Here is a 16,216-nt window from a genome sequence, read left to right as displayed (position 1 = left end):
GCAATGTATCTATCGTATCGTTGTGCATGGTAATCCACGCCATACCAAGTAACCCCTATGTAACTAGCCCTAGACTCCCCCTCAGCCCCCCTACCCCCCAAAAAGAAAAATTAAAGCAGAATGAGAAAAAAAATCGTGCTCGTTCGGTCCCCCGCCCGATTCTAATCCCTATTGTACAAGTCTTTTATCCTGACAGTAACGCCGCAATGTTGGCTTATAAGGCCTTCTGGGGAAAAGAGAAGGCGACGGTAGTGCACAGAGTATCGGAGGTTGTTGGGTATCCTGGAGGTGCGCGTTATATGAGGAGATGTAGAGCAATGTCTGCTAAAAAGCAGAGCAGTATGATGTGAACGCCAGCGCCAGGAAAAGAGATAACTCTATTGTAGCAAGCAAGCACTGAGCCTGGGAAGTGCGACCGAGATACCAGTTATCGAGGGAGCATCCAACGGAGCGCACAGCGAAGCGAAGTCTCCAATAAACAGGAGCTACCTATGTGGTGAAGCGAAGCGAGAATGAACATCGTGACCCCTCACAGCACTTTGTGCTTCCTGAGGATAGTCTCTAGCGCCCTGGTATCGAACAACGTATCATCTGGTATCTGATCGATGATGTACGTGAGGTTTGCGAAGAGGTCTCCCTGGTTCTTGTATGCCAGAATAGCGGGTACGCCTGCATTGTCGAACTCGATGTCCTCGTAGTGTACGCGGACGAAATGGATGGAGGGATTTTGGGGGACAAGAGGGGAGAGAGCGTCAGAGATGACTTGTGAGACTGCACACTGGGGAAGTGTTAGTACATGGTAAGGTTGAGAGGGTTAGAAGAGCATACCTCAGGATCATAGACAAAGACCACCACTACCGTTTCCCTCGTAACCTTCTCAATGGCATCCAAGTAACCCAACGCATCAACCTCATCAAAGCGTCCATACCGGCGAACACTAGGGCTTGTCCTCCGATTTCGAATGTCATTGCCCTCTCTCTTGAGCTCCTCACGTCTCTGCTCTCTCCAGCGCTCCACGAACTCCTCATCCTCACTCGCACTCCCCTCTCCCTCATCTATCAAGAACGTGCTCAACCGCTTATTCTCATCATTCCCACTGCCTATCCTCGACCCGCTGCTCGCTCTCGTAATCTTAGTCCTCCACCCATCCTTCGTCATACTCCGTCTTGCCTCCTCGAAACTCCGCGCATCAGCAATGACGCCCTTGACGCCTGTGGTCCGGCCATTGTCAAAGTCTCGGTGCGGCAGGAACATGGGTCCGCCGCGGGGGTCGAGAGATGGCATGCGCATATTGTTGTCGATCTGCTTCTGTAGGTAGGCTTGCTCTTCGTCTTGATCCTCTCCGCTCTCGTGTGCCTTGTCGTTCTTGTAGTCTTCGCCGTCGTCGCGGTGGTGTGTTGCTTTGCCGGAGGAAGATGCTTTAGCTATGATGGTATCAAATTCCTCTTGTGCAGCTGTTTTGGATGCCATTTCGAAAAAGAGTGCAGGGTGCACCGGAGGTCTTATTTATGGTCGAGGGTGAGGTTTCGAGGGAAGGAGACCGGGAGGGAAGACGTCAGGGAAGAACGTGGTCCGGCAGATCAAAGAGGGCTGAACTAAAGGAGAAATCGACGAGAAGGAGGAAGGGGGAGGGGCTCGGGGGTAGTGGCTGTACTGTAAGTGCAGTGCAGGGTACTGTCTGAAATTCTTCTGGAAGACACGGTAGAAGGTGTGGCCGGCTGATCATTGGTGAAATGCGGAAAGGCTCGCAAAGTGGATGTCACAACGTGTGACTCAAACCAGCCCCGTCGTTCCAGGGACGGGGGACGGCTGGTGAGTGGTCGGATATGAGCGTGCGGAGCCCTGGGAAAAAGGAGTTGCGTGATGTTGGAGCTGTTTCAGAGTTGCTGTCGTGAGGTTTTATGGCCTGCCATGGCTTTGCGTGAGCTTCAATATAATTAGCTGCCGTGCCGGGGTTGTCCCTCGAGTGAGGGTGATCGACCAACGTCATTTTTTCAGCTTTCGGGCTATTTTGAGCGCTGCACCTGCGGAACCCCTTTCGAGGGTTTGATAGACAGGGATATACATGCTACTCTGGTGCTTCATTGGCTTCATTGGTGCTGGCATTATCACGGTGATGGGTAAAAGCTGGCTGTTCTCTATAATAGAAATGGGCTTCTCGGCTGAGATGTATCTCACCAGTAAATGTAGAGAAATTGAGTAGAAAGCATCAGTCGGGTTTGTTAATCTAGAAGTTTAGCCTTACTAAAGAATGTCAGTATCACTATGGACTATGGACCGAATACTTGCAGAAACAAGCGTGCTGTCAACTGAAAAACACTGAAACTCTGCTGATTTATGTTTCCTTTTTTCCCATAAAGTTATCTTGCGAATAATATACAAGCATGTTCCTCCCCCAATGCCCATCTTCAGACTGCCGGAAGCTTCACGAGCGTCTCGATTAAACCCACCCTGCATCACTTCACTACCACTCTACTTGTCGTACTTCTGTAGTCCAAAGCAAAAGAAAATCTTCTTGTCGAATAGCTGAACCAAATGCAATAGCGAACAGACAACTATTTGCTGAAGGATTCCAACACATATGGCATGAAGCATCACCAAGGCTGGCCAAGAAGACAAGTCAGAGAGTAGTTCCTGGCATTACAGCCTATGCGGGCTCCAAGAGGAGCTGTTTTAGCGCAGGCGTTTCATATGCAGACATGGCAGCCCAATGCGGAGTGCGAAGCCACCAGCAGTCATGCCCCAAGTTCGCATTGGCTAGCTGGTATGGAGATCATCTTTAGGCGATGTTACTACACCAGAAGCCTACGGCTCAGCTAGCAGCCGTTTGCCTTCTTTTTTGGAATAGCAGAGTAGTAATCCAAGGTTCAATAAAGCCAGCTTTAGGGGAAAGTTGGAAATGCAACAAAAGCTTTTCTTGAAACCCATTTCATCAGCGAGTAACATGAAAATACAAAAGACATGTTGACAGGGATTGCAAGAAAAATGGACTGACTGGCTTGAGAAGCTTGTCGAGCCTCGTCAAGGACTAACCGAATGGACTCCTGCCTCACCCATCAAGTAGTCAGTCCACCAGGGAGGAAAGGGGTAAACTCTCAGTGGTCCAAACAGTGGTGTGGTTGCGTATTTTGGACCATATCATACTTCTCTGTAATGTATTTGGAACACCGAGTGTCCAAGATGACTCTCACGACCGAAAGCAGAAGCCCAGACAGACAGAGTCCATTTTCTGTATTTTCTCCTTTCGTATCCAAATATTATTTCCTCCGTAGTTAGATGCTTGTTTTTGTTCTAGTTTCCTTCATTAAGATCTTCTGGCAGGATTGTCAAGGAAGCTAGGTTGAATTGAGGCCCACCGCCGCGAACGCGTACATCGGCCACGCGAATATGTTGACAAGGACCGTTGTTTTGTATGCAATTATTCGGACTAATGTACAAGCATTGATTGATTGATGGAACCGACGACGCCAAGGCAGATGGGTGTGCTAGCGACGAACCAGTAGCAGCAACAGCAACAATAGCTTGATAAGAGTCCATCCATCCCCCATTCCTCCTTCCATCATATTCCCATTCCCCGTCGCTGCTTCATTCTCACAACCACATAATATATCTACACACATACCCAAAGACCAAGGGGACAGTTGTTCAATGAAAGTCGGCCTTCTTGCGTGATTTTCAAGACCGACAGACATAGACAGACAGAGAAAGCCTTCTCCATCACCCGCCCCAAAATTCACTACAGCAGACTCTCTCCCGCCGAGACAACCCCTCGAGAGCTTTTTAGTTTTGAGAAATTGAGCACAAGGAAAAACGACATGTAGAGAAGGAAGGAAACAGGGAAGTAGGCGATATGATGGCCTGGTACCAGATGTCTCGGCAGGATATCATCGCAGCAAACAGCCTTGGGCTAAATGACGCACCAGAAAAAGAGCAAGAGTAATGCACGCAAGACCGCCCATACGAAAAGAGAATAGTGGGAAAGAGAATTATTTGGCACAGTCTCGGAGATCGCGGCCAACTGTTGGATGAGTCTTCGCAAGAGCAGATCGACAGTTCAGCAACAACTCCTACTTGCCAAGGCATGGATTTGATATCGTAACTTCGTCCATTTATACGCCAAGTTGCAGAGATTAACGAGGCGGGGTATCGTGTATCGGTTGCGAGTGATTAGAGGTATTGGGGTGGTCGGATTTCGGGGGTTGATGAGCCTCGAGCTTCTCTGCACAACTCGATTGTGGAATACCGTCCGCAGTCATCGAATTTAGATCTCTCACATAGCCCAGATTTTGAGCTAGAAGAAGTTAGCTCTGCCTCGCAAGAACAATTGGTTTTTCGCATACCAGTGAGTCCCAAGATCCAGTGCACAAGCTCATGCCATCGTTGCTAACACCCAAACAACTGACCCGGTTGTCGTGGCCGACCAGCGATCCAACCTTCTCTCCGCGAGTGATATCCCAGACCTAGACAAGAGTTTAGCATTTCACGCAATTGAAGCAATGGCAGAGCGCCGTAGGTTTGTATCTCACCTTGCACTCGAAATCATCATAACCAGCAAATAGAAGTCTTCCAGATACTGACGTAGCAACCGAGGTGATACCGCAGAGAATTGCTTCGCTCTGGAAAAAGTTAGCAGATATCTCATCCGAATTTGCGAGACACATACTCCATATTGGTTGAGTTCTCTGTCAGCCCGAATGTCGAACAATCTACAGGTTGCATCATCGGAACCAGTGACAAATGAGTGTCCATCTGGGAAGAATTGAATGGCATTGATATCCGACTCATGTCCAGCGAAAGTTTGGACAGCCTTGCCAGCACGAATATCCCATAGTTTCGCAAATGCGTCGCAGGCGCCGGAAACGAAGGTGTTCTGGTTCGTTGGATTGATGCTGATGCTCATAACATCTCCAAGATGGTCCGCGAACTCTGTAACCTTCGATCCCGTTTCTACATCCCACTTCATACATGTCATGTCGCCGGAGGAGGTGAGGATACTTCGGTCGTTGATGAACCGACAGCAGGAAAGATATCCAGAGTGACCAGAAAGTTCCCGTGCAACACGGGTTGGACCGTCCCGATTTGAGTTGAGGTTATAAATTGAACAGATATTATCGAGACCACCGCAAGCAACGTAGTTTCCGCTGGGGGCGTAAGCGCAAGTCATGACCCAAGACGAGCGCAGAGGAATAGCGTGAACTTTGTTTGTTGTATACGCATCCCAAATGATGAGCTTTCCGTCTTGTGATGCCGAGACCAAATGTCTCCTGTCGGTGGACCAATGCATAGCGTAGATCTTCGCAAGATGTCCCTTCAAGGTCTTTCGGGTCTTCATCATTGTATTCTTCGGTAAAGCTTCCTGTTGACTCCGGGCAATGCCAGAGACTGCATGATAATCGTCAGCACACGCTCATAATAGCCACAAACCAAGGACGTCGCCAATTGGATGGTTGTGGACATGGAACTGTTGAGTTCAATGGCCTCATTGACTTACGCGTGCCATCGGCCAGCTCATCCTTCTTGCGCTTTATTCTGTCCTTCAGGTTCTCTGCCTCGCGACGGGCCTGCTGGATGCGCGCCTGCATCTGATCGGGCGACACTTCGTTCGACATGATGGCGATCGTAATGTAGAGCAGGAGGAGGTCGTGGTTGTTGTGATGTTGAAGTTCGTCGAAGATGAACCTGGGACGTCGGAGATCGAGATGAGGCGAGGTAGGGGGGGTTCGGGGTTGAGCCAAAAACGGAGGATAGCTCCCCGGGGCTATTGGCTGTCGGTGTCGCTGTCAGCTTGGTGACGTGCGGAGGAGCAGGACGAGATGCTTGATGGACGATCTGGGTCGGCGCAGCTGTGCGATAGATGGTCAATTGGAGGCAGGAGAACCGACGCGATGGGTGTCGAGCAAAGAGGGATCGGGGGTGAAGTGAGAGTGAGGTGTGAGTGAGGTTGCAGTTGGGGTTGGGCAGTTGGGGCTGGGCTGGGCTGGGCTGGGCTGGGAAAGGTAGGTCGGGGTCGGCCAGTTCCGTTAGGCACTCGTAGGCTGGTAGGGAGGGAGGAGGGAGGGAGGAGGGAGGAGGGAGGTAGGAGGTAGGTTAAGGTGAGTGAGTGAGTGAGTGGAAAGAGCAGGCGTGGAGTGGAGAACTGGCTGGATTGAATGGACTGACTGGACTGACTACTGGACTGACTACTGGACTGACTACTGGACTGAACTGAACTGAACTGAACTGGTCTCCTGGTGCCGGGCCTGCTTGCTTTTCGAGCGGGTTAGGCAAGGGAGCAGGAGCAGGGAGCGCAGGGGGGAGGCTAATAGCCGAAGCCGCCATTTTCTGCTTAGCAAGACCCAAGACCCAAGACCCAAGACCCAAGACCCAACACCCAACACCCAAGACCCAGCTCGGCTGCAATTGGTGATTTCCACGGTGGGGCCCCTCAAAAGGGGCACCTAGATGAGGCAGAGGAGATGAGATACAATACAATATAATATAATATAATATACTTGGTCGTGATGTGATGTGATGTGATGGGTCTGGCAGCACCTAGGGATGGAATGGACTGGTGAATACCAGCAGGACTGTACATGCAGCAGAGAGAAGTCAATGATATTAATATTCACGCAAACAAAGACTGCACAGCTGGTGCACTATCCAGAGCAGTCATTGCCTTGGAAATGGAATGGAGCATGATACTACAGGGAAACGTATCCTGTGGTACTGTGGTAGTGTAGAGAAGAGTACAGCGTGCACAGGTTTTCTTCTGTCCTCTTTCTCTCTACTACGGGTTCTGAGCCATTTACTGTGTCGAACATATTCGGTTCTTCATGGGAAATACCAAAAATCAGTTGTCAGGCTGCGTCACTGCAAGCCATCCGCTGTACAGCATCTCGATCGCCATCACTATCACGATCCGACGACTTCCGTGGGAGTCTCTTCGTTCCTACCGCCCAATATTAATTACATGTAAATTGCGAGGCTCACAAGATTGTCAAAGCACAGACTCAACTGTATGTTGTTCGGGTGCTGGACTACTGGCTTGGCGGCTTGTTTGGCTCTGCACATCTGTTTTACTTTTGCAGTACGCTTTTCTCCCAGCTCTCCATGCGCAAACAGCTTGCAATGATTGTTGCAAGGCATTTCTACAGATATTTCCTGGTCCCAAACTCCCAGCACACAGCTGTCCGAAGAATGCAACCAGATGGGTCCTCTAATTGCTCTTTGCCTGCTTGTGCAGCAACACTGCAGGTAAGCTAGGCCAGCCAACTGCATTGCATACGATCTCCAGGGGATCGTTGCTCGGCTCCCCCATGAAACACACACTTCTAATATCACTGTCCAGCCAAATATCGCAGGACTTTTCTCTCCTGTGATGCAACGTCTTGGAGTACATATAAAGGTAGGGCAGCATCGCGGCATTGAGACCTTTCCAGTCGACTTGTGTACTCTAGCTTCATATACTGTATCTCTGAAGGTTTGAAGGTTTGCTGTCGCCATCTCAGACCCCTCCTTCTCCTGTTCCACCCACATATTAAGGTACAGAACTGGCAGCTGCGGATCAACCACTAGCCACATATCTTGGAATCTATGCCCTTTTCGAACATTTTGTTCCAGATAAGCCAATCAGATGAACCCCTCCCCACTGCTACTGTCGCCGTGACCCAAAGCCGGACATTAAATTCTGTTTTTTCCACTCTCCCCCATCTTCGACGTCAATCATATCATGCACAATATTTTTCGTTTATACGAATTCCTTATTTTGACAGTTCTCAGTCATTTTCGTCAAACCTACGGGCCCAACAAGCTTTGCAATCAAGTATTGGCTTTGACTCTGGCTCTCCGTTCCCGCGACTTCCACACTTCTCTCGTCGGAAGATAAACTCTCTTCTACCCCAGAGGAAACTTGAATCCACTTTGCCGCCATAAGCTCACCAAAGGACCGCCTAACAGTTGGTCTCAGCGCCATAATTGCTATGTCTGAGGGACCCCAATCTTCAAGTCTCGGCATGGATTTCGTTGCGTTGCCGAAAGTAGAGGTAAGTCAGTTGGTGTCATTTAAGACATGTGGTTCCCGTTTGCGAGCAGCGAGCGTTACATCGAAGATGGGGCCGCCGTCAAAGGACGGATTAGGGAACATTTAGATATTCATCTCATCTCTTTATGCTTTGGAAATGTTTCGTTTCGTGGCTGAGATTTCACTCTTCATAGTTGCATGCCCATCTCAGCGGCAGTATCAGCCGGGAATGTCTTCATGATATATGGCTCCAAAAGAAGGCTCAAGGAGAAACTACCTTGGAGGACCCCTTAGTTGAGATGCCAGCTGGTAAGTTCGATTACGATTTGGAGACGTGAGTGGCATTTCTGTGTGTTCTGGTGTTTTGTGGTTTCTGTTCACTCAAGTAACTGCTTTCTTCGAGGCGTTGTCTCGGGAAAGGAATCAACATAATGACTATTTGATATATCAAGATTGTACCACAACTCGTTATACTAAAAAATGCTTCCATGTTTTGAAATTACTGCTATCTCCATATCTCAAAATCTCACACCCCACCAGCTTCTTCCCTCTCTTCTCCAAATACATCTACGAGCTCTGCAACGACCTCCCCTCCCTGATCCAAACCACCAACTCCGTCCTCTCATCCTTCTCCTCCGACGGCGTCGCCTACCTCGAGCTCCGCACAACTCCCCGAGCAATTCCATCCGCAAAAATCACCAAGGATGACTACATCCAAACGATCCTCTCCTGCATCGCCTCATCCAACTCTTCAGACAAGAGTATGAAAATAAACCTCATCCTCTCCATCGACCGCCGCAACACCCTCGCCACAGCCCTCGAAGTCGTCGCCCTAGCGCTGAAGTACCGCTCCCAAGGCGTCGTTGCCATTGATCTCTGTGGTGACCCAGCAGTCGGCGATGTCTCGATCTTCGCACCGGCGTTCAAAATGGCTCGAGATGCAAACCTACCTATCACCATCCACTTCGCGGAATCTCCTGCTTCGTCTACGCCTGAGGAGCTCTGGTGTTTGTTGGAATACATGCCGCAGCGGATCGGTCATGTGATCAATGTGCCAGATGATGTGAAAGAGGAGATTGTGAAGAGAAAGTTGGGACTGGAGCTTTGTTTGAGTTGTAATGTGCATGCGAAGATGATTACCGGGACGTATGGTGACCATCATTTTGGGTGGTGGAGGGAGAAGGGGTGTCCGATTGCATTGAGTGTATGACTTTCCATACCGCTTTCATTTTCTTCTCCCACTTGTTTGAGAGGTTGAGGATCAATTTAGCGAGTCTCTAAGGGATGAAACTGATAAATTAAACAGACAGATGACGTCGGTGTCTTTGGCAGCAGCCTGTCAAACGAGTACAGACTAGTCGCCGAGCACTTCAATCTCGACCGTACCGAAATATGCGAGCTCGCAAGAAGCGCAATTGACACGGTATTCGGGACTGAGGAGGACAAGCAGAGATTAAGAGAAGTGATGTGGTAATGCATCCTCTCAAGACCAAATATATTAGCTATCTAGATGAAGTACAGCGAAGAACAGAATATACTTCAATTGCTTAGGCTTAGGTCAGGACACAGACGCTCCTCCACGTTCCTCTCCTGTAACTTGTGTATATGCTCAGAATCCTCCGTTTAGAGTGATGGCAGACCTCTTCGGGGTTTGATGCTGGAGACATCTACAGGATAATGCCCGTCTTCGTACTCTCTTTAGCGTCATATTATTAGTTGTGATCACGAGGAACAGGACTCGGATCAGATGAAAATGCAAGACTTCATGTGAGATTGAATGCTCTGAAGGCTATGCTAGCTAGATGCCCATCAGAAACAAACCACATCAATAACATCAACCAAAATACCCTAGACTTAGATAGGGTCATGTTTCTATTCATCTCCAGCTTCCGCCGGACGGAACCTCTTACCTTGGCCTCCTCCAAATTCAACGGCGGCGGCCTTAGCCCTTGAAGGGAGGTGGTCATGGTCAGGTGTCAGTCGAGGAAAGCAAAGTCCAGTAATGAAGGATGGTTCTCAAACCAATTGCTGGACTATCGGGCAGGCTCTCGCACCCGTCTTGCTTTTTAATTGTTGACAAGATGTGGGCTTTCTTACGCACTCTGTTGCCGGCTCTGTTGTGTAATGAGCTGGGGGCTCACCAACTGTCGAAATTTCCGAATCCTCCCATCCTCATTTTCTTCTTGACGGGTTCAGCCTCAGCCTGTTCCTCCTCGGCGGCGAATTTGCTGTTGCCAATATCCTTGGCAGCATGCAGATATTTACCCACACCACCAGCTTGCTCGCTCTGGACAACGGTCCCATCGTTCCTGATGCGCTTGCCTGTCCAAGTAGTTTTGTCGTCCTCAGTGCCCCCTTGCTTCTTGATTTCTTCCTTTTCCTTCTCCAAGTCATCTTTCTCGCGTTTCTGTTTTTGGAATTCTTCGAATGGGTCAACAAAGACCACAACATTGTCCATGACGATGTCCTCCAAAGGCCTGTTTCCATCGTCACACGGGACATTCTCGAGCTTTTGTAACACATCCATGCCTCCAACCACCCGACCAAAGATGGTATGCTTCCGGTCTAGATGCTTTGCAGCCTTGTAAGTGATGAAGAATTGGCTGGAATTCGTGTTCTTTCCCTTGTTCGCCATGCTCATGACACCCCGTGCATCATGTGTTAAAGGCCCGTCAAATTCATCCTGGAAATTCTTGCCCCAGATACTTGTGCCTCCTTTGCCTGTACCTGTGGGGTCGCCACCTTGGATCATGAAATTTCGAATGTTTCGATGGAATTTCACACCATTGTAGTAGCCTTTCTTCGCCAGCTGAACAAAGTTCCAGACCGCTCGCGGTGCAGTTTCCGTTTGTAATTCGATGTTGAGCGAGCCCTTGGAAGTTTCGATTCGAGCATATCCCTTGATCTTTACTCTTTTTGGTCGAAGCATATACTCCTCGTCTGTGAGAAGTGCTCGCTCTCCACTTGTCTCGGGCGTCAGCCCAGTCGATGTGAAACTTGCAGCAGCTTTTCCCGTAGTATATTGCGCAGCATTGTAAGCCATCTTCTTCTCTTGCACCATCGACGGTCTGGGCGCAGCATTCTGTGTCCCGGTTTTGGTCAGAGCCTTCGAACGATTGATATCACCGCCTGCTTCGCGTTCCCTTCTTGCCTTCTCTACAGCTTCCTTCGCCCTTAAGACTTTCTCTCCAACCCTTCCCAGCGCATCAATGTTCACACTCCCCTTCTTTCTATCTTCCTCTTGTTCCTTGGTCAAGACCGTCTCGCCCTCTTTCACAAAGTTGAACTTGCTCAAATCTCTGCTTTCCAAGTTCTGTGGATCCTGGAGCGTGATGATGTCTGACCTGCCAAATTCGCGATCATCCACCAAGTCATTCCACATCTTGGCCTTGATATTCAGCCTCTCGACTGTCTCCCAGGCAAAAACATTCGCCTCGCTACCGTGCCTTATCGCCACGATATGTGTATTGTCTGTGAAGACCTTGAATGTGACCGGATCCACCATCTCCCCTTTCCCGTCTCCAGAACCCATGCCGCCATCATGGGCATCTGTATCACCATTCCGCGCGAAATTCAATTTGATCAAGTCCTTGTCCTTCATGGGCTTACCCGTGACTGGATTTGTTCCATGTTTCTCGAGCCACTGGCTGATAACCTCAACATCGAATATTGTTCCCTCTGCCGTACAGACAGGGTGTTTAAAGGGTTGTAGACTCGCCGCGCAAAAGTTGAATGGGAGGCGCTTGAAGTTTGCTCCATTCGGTGCTTTGAGATTCACATTAGAGCCAGCGCTGGCTGAGTATGCATCGGAGGACGACCATTCAGAATGGGTAATCTGTTGAAGGGTCAGCACAGGCTGTCGGGGACTCGCGACGATGTGCAGAGGCGCATGGGTTGGAACAGCTCGAATACGTACGTAGAGTTTATCTGTGCCTATTACCAAAGCCAATGATTAGCACGTACTCTTTTAGGACACTTGAGCAGATTGTTACTGACCTTTTCCCATCTTACTTGTCTGTAGAAATGGTGGTTGTTCAGATCGTTCAGGCGCAGACGACACCTGCCATTTCAGTGCTGATCAAAAGCTGCAACTTTGCCAAGCGTTGATCTAATCTTATCAATATCGGCTAGGGATCCATTCAACAACAACAACCTCTGCTCATCAGCAGCATCATCATCAAACACACAAGTGTGTTTATATTTTCAACACGTTTACTTTTTCACCAATACACTGGTAAACTACTGAAACCAATGTCTCTTGAGGCCATTCGTTTGCTATTCTTGGTCCCAGAAGAGACTTCTCACGCATATTGACTTTTTATTTTCACAACTTGCAGAGCCATCCAATGTGAGTCGGTTGTATGTACCGCATCTCCCAACCACTAGGCTACCTGTGCTGGAATTATAAAGACCAAAACCATGACTAGATCTGGTGTTCAGGGCATTCATAGTCATCATTCTCTTCGAGGCTGTAAATAAGCATATTCATACTCCCAGAAATCTGAAGCCCTCGGACTCTACCTTGAACGCAAGGCTGGTTGCTGGCAATCCCTCGAGGTGTACTTTAAGTATTTAGCTATTCACGGACACTTATGTAACAGTGGTGGTGGTGATTGTAGTTTGTTATTGATTTAAGAAGTGTCCCCAACTTCCCTCAAAGTGCCGTCCTTCTGTTTAAGGCAACGCTGTCATACAAGATATGAAGTAACAATTGATTTATTAAAAGCACCAGCAGAATATATTTATCTAGCATAAGATGCGACAGACATCTATTAACGCCATCTGAAGTTGAAGTGAGAATAATCATACACGACTGATTGATGGGCTACGATGTAGGCAGTCAAAACTTACTGTCACTCTTTTTCTCTGCGGACCGGATACTTCAATGAAAACATGGTGCCTCAGTGGTGGCATAACGCTACTCATAATCCGTCAAACTGTCTCTAGATGGCTGACATGTCTGAGATTATTTTAAGGTCGGCATTTGGTTGGTGTTGCACTCATGCACTTTTCCTGAGATTGGTCCCTCTGTTCATAACTATTTTTCTTATAAATAATGAACGTGACCCCATTGAAAATGACATATACTGAGCGGGGCGGTCTAGCCTGGAGGAGAAAGTAAACATAAACATCAACATCAACGTGGCGCGTTCATACGGCGGGTTACTCAAATCCTCCACTAAGTCGCTGTGATCCCTTGAGAATTTAGCTATTGATTTTCTCGATGACATCTTCGCATGTCTCCATATCGATCTCCGACCCGTCTGATGACGAATACTCGGACAGCTGGGAGATTCAATCGAGCCCTGCAGATGATGCAAAAGGCCAAAACAATTAGAATAATCGTCTCCAAATCCAGAAAATCAAGAAAAGCTTCAAATGCGATCCCACTGGTATGACTAATTATGTGGCTCTTTGTACACATCTAACTTGTTCAAAATTCGAAGTTCTCGCTTTGAGTGTTTTCCCTCTGCCGCTTGGCCCTGATGCTCACCTTACAACCCACGAAGGAGTGAATATAAAGTGCTGTAAAAACGCTTTTCGACTTCTGTTCAACTGCCAATTTAGCGATGATGTAAATGGTCTACACGAAGCTGGTTCTCTTCTCCGAGTTCTCGCCACAGAACCATCATCCCCCAAAGATCATTCTACAATGTCTTCAATGCTCTCCGACTTCCAGCAACAAGACATCCCAAACATTGCCTACGACAAACTCAGAGACCTGAACGATCCATTTATTAGCGTTCCGGTAATTGGTGATACGACTCACAGTCTTACTATTGGTACAGATGCTCCTAGCCACAATTCAGACCAGACAAATTGCCCTCCATACTCACCAGCTGTCGCCAATACCGTCGCCGTCTATCCCTCATCATACCTTAACATGGCCGAAGATTCGATTTTCAGTCACGGCAGTAGCTTTGGTCCTCCGAACCACATACCGCCAACAAAGCGAGTGTTCAGCTCACCATACATCGGCTCCAACACCTTGGTCACTTCAGAGCTCGATCATACACCATCTCCAAAGCGCCGTGCAGGTCTTCGTAGACCAAACAATGGGATCTTACGTCAAGAGATAGGTCAAGATCAAATCGAGAATGCTGGTCCTTTGAGACATGCAATTGCGACACAAAGGCCCAGACGACCCACGACAAGCACTGTCGCGCGATCTCCGAACTATACCAATAGCACATCTAATCTTGCTAGTCCAGATGAGCCACAGGACTATAGAAAATACTATCAATTCTTGGCCGAGAAGAACAACATCAAGGCTTACCAGATGCGCAATGGAGAAGGCGTTCAATCTCAAGTTTGTGTTTCTCCGTACAGGGCCGCCAACTCTGCTACAGGTAGCAATCAACAGCAAGTCACTCACAAAACTTCAGCTCCCAATGGCATCCCCCAGTCTGCTGCCAAAAGTTTGCCTCTAGATGACCAACCTGCACGTTGTGCTCAACCAGATCAACCAATCAGCCTCCCACAGCAAAGTACAAGTCTTAGCATGCGACCACTATATAATGGCATCGAAGAAAAGGCTCGTCGGCGCACAGAAGCTATACGAGACTTACAAAGGGCAAAGCTAGAGATTATGAAACAGCGCAGAGCCAATACATCTACTATCTTGGGTCAAGGACGCGTACGGTCTCTCACTGTCACAAATTCTACACCAAAAATGTGTAGACCGCACCAACCAACACAAGAAAACGTTTATCCAGATTATACGCAGAATGCTTCAGTTCTTCAGAACCTGTGTGGCAGAAACTCAAATATGGAAAATGGTCGACAGATTGGGGAGGGGCTGGGAAGGAGCTCTCTCAATCTCGCTCCTTTGGGCTTTTCGGCAGATTACAATGGTTATACAAGAGCATGCGATAAGTCTCTGGTTCCGCAAATTAATACTGATTCGTTTGTCGGTATGTCTAAATTTTTGGCTCCTGGACAGCCGCTGGATATAAATCCGGGCTCGGGGTTGTTTGAACTTGGACCTTCCGTACAGTACAGCATCGACGAGACACAGGAGGACGGTTTCAGCTTTACTCGCCCGTCAACTGCTTCAAACACCACAACTAAGACGACAACTCAAGCCAGACCTCGGACCGATATTAACAAAATCCTTCCAGCTTTCCGTCAAGATTATCAGTCTTATGAGGAGAACCTCATGAATGGTATCCAAACGCCAACCAACCTACCCCCATGGTTGGTAGTTAGAGCTAAGAAGAAGGCTGGACTCATGCCATCTGCATTGCCCGACAGTGACTCCGAGTCTGAAGATGATTGTTGTGTAGAGTTGTCACCGAAACTCCCTGCATACCAACGCATCGTAGCTACTGCCGATACAGGACCTCTACCGAATATCAATCAGCCATATACAGGTACCCTGAACCCCTCATCACCTTACTTGGCGGCACATCTCGCAGTCAACAAAACGGCCAAGACACGAACGCCTGTTCAGACCCAAGACAAGAAGGCTCCCACATCCAAGAAGAAGAGACCCACGCCTCGCAAGTCTCGAGCCAGGAAGCCCATTCAATCTGATGGTCAGGCCGTTACTCCAGCCGCCATCAATTTGAAAGCGCCAACCTACGACTTCTCTTCGCCAATGAATGGAAACCGCATCAATAGCTCGACATTGGAAAATATGATGGCCGGTAACTTTACACAGTTCTTCGGCAGTGCAGAAGAGGAGGCCAAGTGGAAGCAGGATGCTGTTGCTGAAGCTATGGCTGAGCGAGACGCCCCATCAAAGCGCCAGTTGAAGATGGCCGAGCGGGAAAGAAAGCAGTTAGAAAAGAACGCCAAGGCCAAGCAGTGAATGATATGGGTGAGTCCTTGACCATGGTCTTTGTTGTCCACCATCTCCTCATTTGGCAGTGGGCGGCAGATAAGTTATCAATCACCCTCTGACATTTCTTGTCCTGCTGTGTTACTATTTGTAAAATTAGTTGCAAATGTCCTCTTGTGAACATGGAACACAAGAAAACTGGTGTTGCGCGCATTGGAAAAAAAAAACTATTTCTGAATCATGCAAAATAAGGGTGTTTATGGGGCCAAGTCCATGGATCAGCGCCACTCTAGGATCAGTGCCACGATGGTCGGCGTTATTCTAGAATAATGAACTGCCTTCATCTTGTATCTCGTGGTCTTTTGAGTTCTCTATTGGTGCGAATTAGCCATTTGCTAGAGGAGACCTCTTCGGTGTCTAGTAATTGCTGGACG

The 16,216-nt window shown here is 48.5% G+C and overlaps 5 protein-coding genes across 5 annotated transcripts; 2 read left to right on the top strand and 3 right to left on the bottom strand.

Annotated features, from left to right (window-relative positions):
- Window positions 1–529: 529 nt before the first annotated feature.
- ONS95_000557 (uncharacterized protein) lies at window positions 530–1,470 on the bottom strand (the record flags this gene model as incomplete). The annotated part of the gene is made up of 2 exons (XM_058493715.1): window positions 530–778; window positions 829–1,470. 2 exons carry the CDS (start codon window positions 1,468–1,470, stop codon window positions 530–532), a joined length of 891 nt encoding a protein of 296 aa, XP_058363916.1.
- A 2,800-nt stretch (window positions 1,471–4,270) lies between these two features.
- GPB1 (guanine nucleotide-binding protein subunit beta 1) lies at window positions 4,271–5,609 on the bottom strand (the record flags this gene model as incomplete). The annotated part of the gene is made up of 5 exons (XM_058493714.1): window positions 4,271–4,291; window positions 4,341–4,460; window positions 4,527–4,616; window positions 4,664–5,382; window positions 5,492–5,609. The coding sequence occupies 5 exons, from the start codon at window positions 5,607–5,609 to the stop codon at window positions 4,271–4,273; spliced, it is 1,068 nt and encodes a 355-aa protein (XP_058363915.1).
- Window positions 5,610–7,958: 2,349 nt separating this feature from the next.
- On the top strand, window positions 7,959–9,473 carry ONS95_000555 (uncharacterized protein; the record flags this gene model as incomplete). Its single annotated transcript, XM_058493713.1, has 4 exons — window positions 7,959–8,021; window positions 8,194–8,333; window positions 8,540–9,203; window positions 9,306–9,473. 4 exons carry the CDS (start codon window positions 7,959–7,961, stop codon window positions 9,471–9,473), a joined length of 1,035 nt encoding a protein of 344 aa, XP_058363914.1.
- Window positions 9,474–9,533: 60 nt separating this feature from the next.
- CYP8 (Peptidyl-prolyl cis-trans isomerase cyp8) lies at window positions 9,534–12,139 on the bottom strand. The gene is made up of 2 exons (XM_058493712.1): window positions 11,996–12,139; window positions 9,534–11,932 (listed from the first exon to the last, which is right to left on the bottom strand). The coding sequence occupies exons 1-2, from the start codon at window positions 12,003–12,005 to the stop codon at window positions 10,137–10,139; spliced, it is 1,806 nt and encodes a 601-aa protein (XP_058363913.1). The 5' UTR covers window positions 12,006–12,139; the 3' UTR covers window positions 9,534–10,136.
- Window positions 12,140–13,652: 1,513 nt separating this feature from the next.
- ONS95_000553 (uncharacterized protein) lies at window positions 13,653–16,076 on the top strand (the record flags this gene model as incomplete). The annotated part of the gene is made up of 1 exon (XM_058493711.1): window positions 13,653–16,076. One exon carries the CDS (start codon window positions 13,653–13,655, stop codon window positions 15,810–15,812), a length of 2,160 nt encoding a protein of 719 aa, XP_058363912.1. The 3' UTR covers window positions 15,813–16,076.
- Window positions 16,077–16,216: the final 140 nt, after the last annotated feature.

Source organism: Cadophora gregata, assembly GCF_030347475.1.
Source record: "Cadophora gregata isolate MNR1 chromosome Unknown scaffold_1, whole genome shotgun sequence".
Taxonomy (NCBI): Eukaryota; Fungi; Ascomycota; class Leotiomycetes; order Helotiales; family Ploettnerulaceae; genus Cadophora; species Cadophora gregata.
The sequence above is the reverse complement of the archived record's forward strand: the minus strand, read 5'-3'. Positions and strand labels throughout refer to the sequence as shown.